This window comes from Rhipicephalus sanguineus, chromosome 3 (genome assembly GCF_013339695.2).
Source record: "Rhipicephalus sanguineus isolate Rsan-2018 chromosome 3, BIME_Rsan_1.4, whole genome shotgun sequence".
Classification (NCBI taxonomy): Eukaryota; Metazoa; Arthropoda; class Arachnida; order Ixodida; family Ixodidae; genus Rhipicephalus; species Rhipicephalus sanguineus.
In genome coordinates this window covers 71,482,692-71,490,230 of record NC_051178.1, presented here as the reverse complement: position 1 = coordinate 71,490,230, position 7,539 = coordinate 71,482,692, and the positions used below count along the sequence as shown (strand labels likewise).

The 7,539-nt window shown below is 47.0% G+C and overlaps 1 protein-coding gene across 1 annotated transcript; it reads right to left on the bottom strand.

Annotated features, from left to right (window-relative positions):
• Positions 1–344: 344 nt before the first annotated feature.
• Positions 345–6,761, bottom strand: LOC119385562 (putative nuclease HARBI1). The gene is made up of 5 exons (XM_049414018.1): positions 6,584–6,761; positions 3,580–3,914; positions 3,324–3,548; positions 2,685–2,826; positions 345–757 (listed from the first exon to the last, which is right to left on the bottom strand). The coding sequence occupies exons 1-5, from the start codon at positions 6,759–6,761 to the stop codon at positions 345–347; spliced, it is 1,293 nt and encodes a 430-aa protein (XP_049269975.1).
• Between the last annotated feature and the right edge of the window lie 778 nt (positions 6,762–7,539).

Here is a 7,539-nt window from a genome sequence, read left to right as displayed (position 1 = left end):
GAATCCCGGCTGCAGCGGCCGCATTTTTGATAAAGGTGAAAGTGTTTGAGACCCGTGTACATAGACTTAGGTGCACGTTAAAGAACCCCCATTGGTCAAATCATTTCCGCAGCCCTCCCCTATGGCATCCCTCAAAATCACGTCGTGGTTTTAGGACTTTAAACCCAAGCAATGAATATTACCCATGAATGCCCACAATGAACTGTTCGTCAGAATAAAAATCTGCAAGAACACAAGTGTATGTGATAGGAATATGATCGAACACAATTCAAGTGGCTACTTTGCCATGAGAAAAAAACACTGTGTCCCATTTCTGTGCCCATCTCACAGGAATGCAAAGCCTATCACGTGCTGTCCCGGCCAGCTGTGAACCACTGCAGAAGGCGATCCCGCCTTTGCGTACCCGCCTGGTACATGCCAACTGCTGCCACATCGCCGTCATCATCAGCGTAAACGTCTGGATCTTCTCCTTCCTCAGTGCCAGGGATGTCATCTGGCTCAGGCAGTTGTTGCCGAACAGAAAGGTTGTGAAGCACCGCGCAAGCTGAGATGATCTTCGACGTGAAGAGGGGGCCATAGTACAGTGCTCTGTACCTCTGCAAGCACCGGAAGCGGGCCTTCAGGACTCCAATGCACCGTTCCACGACACACCGCAGTGAGGAGTGGGCACGATTGAACCGGGCAGCAGGGGATCCCGCTTGATGTGCTCCAGGGATGGGGGTGAGCAGCCAAGGCTGCAGCGGGTATGCGCTGTCACCTGCGCAGGACAGCATTCCAATTAACATAATATAAATAGAAACTGGAATATGTAATATTACTTTCTCACTTGTACTAACAATTATTCGGGGGCACCGCGTAAATGAAATGATGTCCTTTCCTTTTCTTTTGCAGCTAAACATATTGACAGAATTGTTTGCCTGGTTAGGTTAGGTAATTACATCTTTCGAAAGGCTCCAGCGAAAAAAAAGGGTTTATTTTCAGAAAGTTTGGGGTCAACTCGATTCCTTCATCAGGGGGAATGACAACGAAGACGTTGAAGTAGAACCTTTAACTGCTTTCACAGGCCGGGAGGGGCGAGTGGCAGAAGGCATGTGTTTGGTGGTGAGGGGTTGGTGGTTGGTTGCATGGAGCTGATGTGCGGGGGGGGGGGGCACGAACGAGCAGTAAACACAAACATTGATTTCCTTAGCTCAAGTCGAGCCGTGCAATTTTATTGTTACATGGTGCCTGGTCGTGCATGCCTATTTATATTTATTTATTTTTTTCATGTGATATAGTGCATGAGAATTCTGTATATTTTTGTACATTCTGTATATAATTCTGTATGTGTGTATATAATTCTGTATATATGTATATAATTCTGTATATAACTGTGAATGAAATTTTTGTATATAATTTGCATTTTCATGACTGCGCACACTTACGCCAGCTCAACGACATGTATTACTTTTCATTAACGTAGCCTCAAAGTGTAGCATTTTGTTTCTATTTATTATTTCACCATTTTGTAATAAAGTATCATGCAGCATCTTCACGGAATTTTCTTTCACACTTTACCGTCCTGCAGCGGTAACAGTGTATGCCATGGCCATAATGAGACAAGTTGGCATTATACACCTAGAGTGAGTTAAGTTATTGTGTGCTGCCTTGGGTCTCGGTATTACAAGAGCTGTGTCACTTGTATTGTCAAATGTGCACCTCAGATCATTTTCATTTAAGGGTACAATGGTGCTACAAAAAATAGTATACAAGCAGAGTGTCCTGCCAGTACTGACATAGCGAGAACAGAGACACTTAAGAAGTTAAGAACCACACAGTCCGTGGTGGAATGGAAAGTGATAGACATAACATTATGAGAAAGGAAGGCAGCAGAGTGAATCAGACAACAAACAGAGGTTGGCGATCTTGGGTGAGTGGGAAGAAAAAGTGGACTTGGGTGAGTTTTTAATGCATTGGGCAGATAACCGCTCATCAGTGAGAGCGACAAAATGAATACCCAGAGATTAGAAACGCAGCCGAGGATAACGGAGGGTTACGCTGGGCAATGAAATCAAGAAATTAGCAGGCATAGATTGCAAAACAGCTTGTGCAGATATGATACCATTTAGAAACGCCTTCATCATGCAGTGGATATAAGATGTGCTGATGACGACAACCTCAGCCAAATCGGTATATCTGTGGATTGTTGGTTCTTCTTAGTGTAGTTTCTGTGACTCATTTAAAATAACTTGTGCCACCTCGGTCAGCACTTAGTCATGTTGAAATCTATACTTTCCTATGAGTACGACCAAAACCCTTAGTACATTATTAGATGCGTGAAAAGTTACTCCGACTCGCTTTGAATATAGAAGATATGAATATTTCAATGCTTGGTACAAACCATTGCCATTTTTGTAATTACCAGAACTTCTCAAGAATCAAAGCATGTTCCCAGCGCTCTTGTTGAACATGAGGACAGTGCAAGCTTCTGCGCAACCATATTCAACAACACCACTCTAGGTTTCACTCGGTTTTTCATGAATCTGTCTTGTCACCATAACTTTTTTAGTATTCTTTAAGCAATGCCTCTCCGTAACACCTTTTTCTGTTACAGTACAAGAAACAGCAACAAAATTACTAAAACAGCCATAACTGACGTATTTGCTGCACTTACGCACCACACAAGCACTATAACACTTGCATACCAAGCAGGAATTCACCACCCTGGCCACGGCTGCCACCGTTGAACTCCTGGCTCAAGGTGAATGCCCTCCACACAAAAGCGTCGTGCACAGAGCCTGGGTACGAGGGATCCAGGGCAGTGATCCGCAGGGTTGCGTCACACACCTGCAGAGTTTTGTGTGTATTGGAAGCAGGCCGGCAACAGCCATACAACCGCTACATGCAGTGCAACCGCAACTTTGTGGTGCAACACCCTTATTTCTCTCATGGTCATTTCGAAGCGCAGCTTTTGCAGCTTTACGTTTTATTTCACATGTAGCAGTTACTGCATCTCTGCATATCAATGTCTATGAAATTGTGGCGCAATCACTACATTTTATTTTCATTTCTGCATTACTTTTCTTCAACACAACAGAGCTACCACGATCAAATGTTAAGCTCGATGGACCTTTCTTTTATTGTGTCGTCACCCTTGGCGGAACTAAATAGCGGCGGAAACTTCGTTTACCGCGACTACTGCGTTCTTTTCGATCACTGCAGTTCGAGCCACGGAAGATGCCTTTAAAAATGGGACAATGACCAAACGTTGGCTTTCACGTTCGACCTTTCTGCATTGCACAAACAGCATGCACAAGAATGAAAAAGATGGAATTTGTCCTCACCACCATGACGTTTAGGGCATAAAAGCCCTTGCGACAAAAGTAAGCAGCCTTGTTGCCGTCGTCCCTTTCGTACGGTGCCCGAATGCAGACGAACGTGCCGTCGACCGCCCCTATGCAGCCTTCAAACCTTGGGTCCATGTGGACGAAGCCTTCTTTCGCCGCGGCCAGTTCCTGCGCGCTGGCAGGGAAGGCGATCCACTCATCGCCCGAGGCGCTCGACGATCGCTTCAACGACAGCGTGAATCGTGCGACTCACACTGGACTGGCTCGTCGCCACGTCCTCGTCGCTTGCGATCGCGCCCTGGTAACTGCCGGTGGCGAAGAAGCGAAGGGCGCAAAGCACTTGCTGCTCAACGGTCAAGGCGGTTCTCGTGCCCGTACGCCGCCTCTCCAGGTCCCGGCGAAGTTCTCCGCACAGCCATCGCACCATGTCCTTCGTCAGGCGGTACCGTAGGCGAAATAATTCCTCGGGCATCGAGAAAGCATCGCAGTGCTCGCGGAATTCTCTTTCTGCCTGCAGCTGCAACCACTGCACGATGAACGGCAGCGCCATTTTTTTCTTCCAGCGTTCTCTTGCGGCGAGAACCACAACTTCGAACAAGTCAAATTCAGGAACAAGCATTCACTTTGACAAGCAAACTTGACATACACTACTTTGTGATATTATTAACCGAAACGTGTCAGCAAAGTAATTTACGGAACGACATCTATTCGTACGTATGGGAGGCGACACATCGAACGAGCAATTCAATTTACAACAATATGGCGGCCAATTTGGGGCACTTCATCGTTCTCACATTTTTAGCAGCAAATTTGGCAGGATTCAACGTCACCCAACGTCATATTGACGCTGCAAAGAGTGAGGTCCTGTGACGCAATGGGCACCGTTAGTGCAATGTCCAATCGTGTTGCAGACATGGCGGCTCTTCGTCAAGCGAGCAGTAGTTTCGATAAACCGCAAGTTGACCGTACGCACAGCTTAGTACCATATTTCGGTTTCGTTCTTCAGCCCAAACATTTACTTCTACATGATAGAGTGCGGCGAAGCGTTACTTCGGAAAAACTTAACATTTTTTTTTTCGCGTGACTTCATCGCCTATTCCTGTGTCGTAACGCTATTGCAGCGCCACAGCGCGAACAATCTCGCGTGACCAATCAAATCAACAACATGGCGGAATTTGACAACATGGCGGAATTTCACAATGTCTAGAATAGCACCCATGTTCTCCCAATAAAGCGTTTCATCTTTGTTGACTTTGTTCTGCTTCCTTCACCGTCATAACCTTGTCAAACTATTTTTGCTGGCCCAGATGTTTGTCAAGGAAAATGTCTTTCTGGCTACGTGATTTGCCGGCGGCTTCCTGCTGGGTGTTGCATCCTCCTGAAAGCAAGCATCCTCAGCTGCTTAACTTTGTAGAGTGTTTCAGTTTGTCTGCAATAAAAATATTGTAGTGTTGTTTTGTGGCCAGGAAGGCCCTCAATGAAACTTGTGTCTGTAATTGCAGACTGCTGGTGGAAAACGTGCAGTCACCTGCCACTGTTTATGATACATTGCATTACATACATCCCAAAGGCTGAAAAAGGTATCCAGGCTATCCAGAGACTGTTGTCACCTGTAGTTTGTGCAATGGACAGCATTACAAGCATTCTTCGTACTGACTGTTGTCCTCGTAGCAATATCGGCAATAACTCTGTGAGTTGTGTTAATATTGTGACACCGGGATGAAAACCATGATAACACGATGAGGTAACATTATTCTTTGTTAAGTAACTAGCAATGTGTTTGTGACTAATGCGTTCAATTAAGTAACCTAAAAATAGTACATAACAATGCCCGTGGTTAGAAATTATTTCCGTTTTACCAGACTGCGACTATGTTAGCCGATTTCCAAATGCATAGGCCTGTACAGGCCCACATGGAGTATTTCAGAAAAGTACATGTTTGGAATATGAGCGCTGCACACTCGGCACTGTGTGTGCGTCACCCTTCCTTGTCCCTGTCTTCTGTTGCGCTGTGTTCCTTCCACTGCCTTTAGTTATATTAATGTTGATTAAAAGATTATCCATATGTTTACAAGTTGTGGTAATGTCTGGAAGGGCGAGAGGGTGAAAAGTGAATTGAAACGATACCATCGACAAAGACAGATTGAAAAGGCCTCTGAGATGCAGGAAGGTGCACAAGACATCAATAACGAATGATGGAGAGCCGAATCCTTTGGATTAATTGTTTTCTGCAAGATATTTTCCGTGAGAACAGTTGTTAGTTAAAATATTGTAGTAAAAAGTCTTTCGCCTCATACAATATAGCTTTTATAGTGATGTCTCGTTTTTTTCATTGAAATAAAAAATAGGTGAAAGATTTGTCGCCATTTTGCAACAGCTAACCCTTTCCACTTAGTCGTTCGGGTAAAAAAAATTACACAATCTCCCACTAAAGGGAATTGTCGTGTTTCGTCGGGGGGTGGAAACCGCCGCCGAAGGAAGAATGCGGGAGCAGAACAGAACGTGGTTTATTCCATGCCAGCGCGCAGTGGAATGCGGCTTCGCGGCCGCATGTCTGGGTTTAGATAATGAACGGTCGCGATAGTCGAGCCGCTGTTATCGCTCTATGGCGATGATGACATAACACTCCTCCCCTTTATTTAGAGGGTGAATTTGTATCCTTATACAATATTTAAAAACGGGCTTCGTATCGATCAGGTGGACGGCGTTGTCTTGACGGGTAGCGCCTTTCCGGTGCGGGTGTCTCCGATGGAGGAGCGGGCGCTGGAGGGCCAGCCTCCATGGGCACAGGCTCTCCGACGTTGACTGGTCACCAGCCTGGCTTTGAGGGAGGGCCAGGAACCCCTCCGTGAAGTCTAGCTCCGATGCCCTTGGTGTCGCCACAGTGCCCGTGCCTGGCAGCAGCTGGTCGAGATGTCGGCGCCAGATGAATTTGCCTCTGGGTGTATTGACTATGACTTTATAAGAGACTGGGCCAGTCTTCTTTAGCACGGTTCCACGAACCCACTTGGGTGAGCCTTTGTAATTACGAACTAGAACACTGTCATTAATACAAAAACAGTTTCTGTTGCTCTTCCGCTGCTGCATTTGGGTGAACTGACTGTCCATCACCTTCTCCTCCACTGTAGGCTTCATGGCATCCAGTCTGGTGCGCAATCTCCTACCCATCAACAGGTTAGCTGGAGCTTCTCCAGTCGTAGGATGAGGCGTGTTTCGGTATGCCAATAAAACGTTAAGTGTTTCTTCGACAGACTCACCGGGCAGTGACTTGCGCAGAGCAGACTTCAACGTTTGCACAAACCGCTCCGCCAGGCCATTTGTGCTTAGATGATAAGGGGCGCTCACGACATGTCTGGCCCCGACGTCCCGCATAAACGCCTTGAACTCTTCGGACACCAGTTGTGGTCCATTGTCGGACACCACCGTCTCCGGCATTCAGAATCTGCAGAAAAGTTCGCGCAAGCAGGCAACAGTACACGCGGACGTTGTGCTTTGCATAATGAACACTTCCGCCCACTTTGAGTGGGCATCTACCACCACCAAAAACATAGTTCCCCGGAAAGGCCCCGCAAAATCCAAGTGAATTCGCCTCCATGGTGCGGTCGGCCATGCCCAGGGATGCAGAGGTGCCTTACATGGCTCATTCCATTGTTCCTGGCAGGCTTGGCAACTTCGTACCTTTGTCTGTAAATCTGCATCAATTGACGGCCACCACACGCAGCTGCGAGCTAACTCCTTGCTCCGCACAATGCCGGGATGGCCTAGGTGCAGTTCTTCGAGCACTGATTCCCGAAGGGGGGACGGGATAACAACCCTGAGGCCATACACGAGGCACCCTTGATGCACGCTGATCTGCAAATGTCGGTCGAAAAATGGTTTTAAGCTCACATCTCGCAAGTGCAATGGCCAGCCTATGCTTGTAAGCTGGAGCACTTTACTGAGCACCGGATCACGTGCTGTAGCGCGTGCAATCTCTTTGGCGGACACAGGCATAGAGTCGAGGCGCAAGACATAAAACGATTCCTCGCCTTCGGATGTGCTGTCTTCAGGTCCCTGCAGCGGGAACCTTGAAAAAAAGTCTGCTTCTGCGTTGTCACTGGACTTTTTGTACACGAGCGAGTACTTGTAAGCTGACAACGTGACGGCCCATCGCTGTAAACGTGCTGCTGCAATGGGTGGAATGCCTGTTTTTTGTCCCAAGATTGTTTGCAAC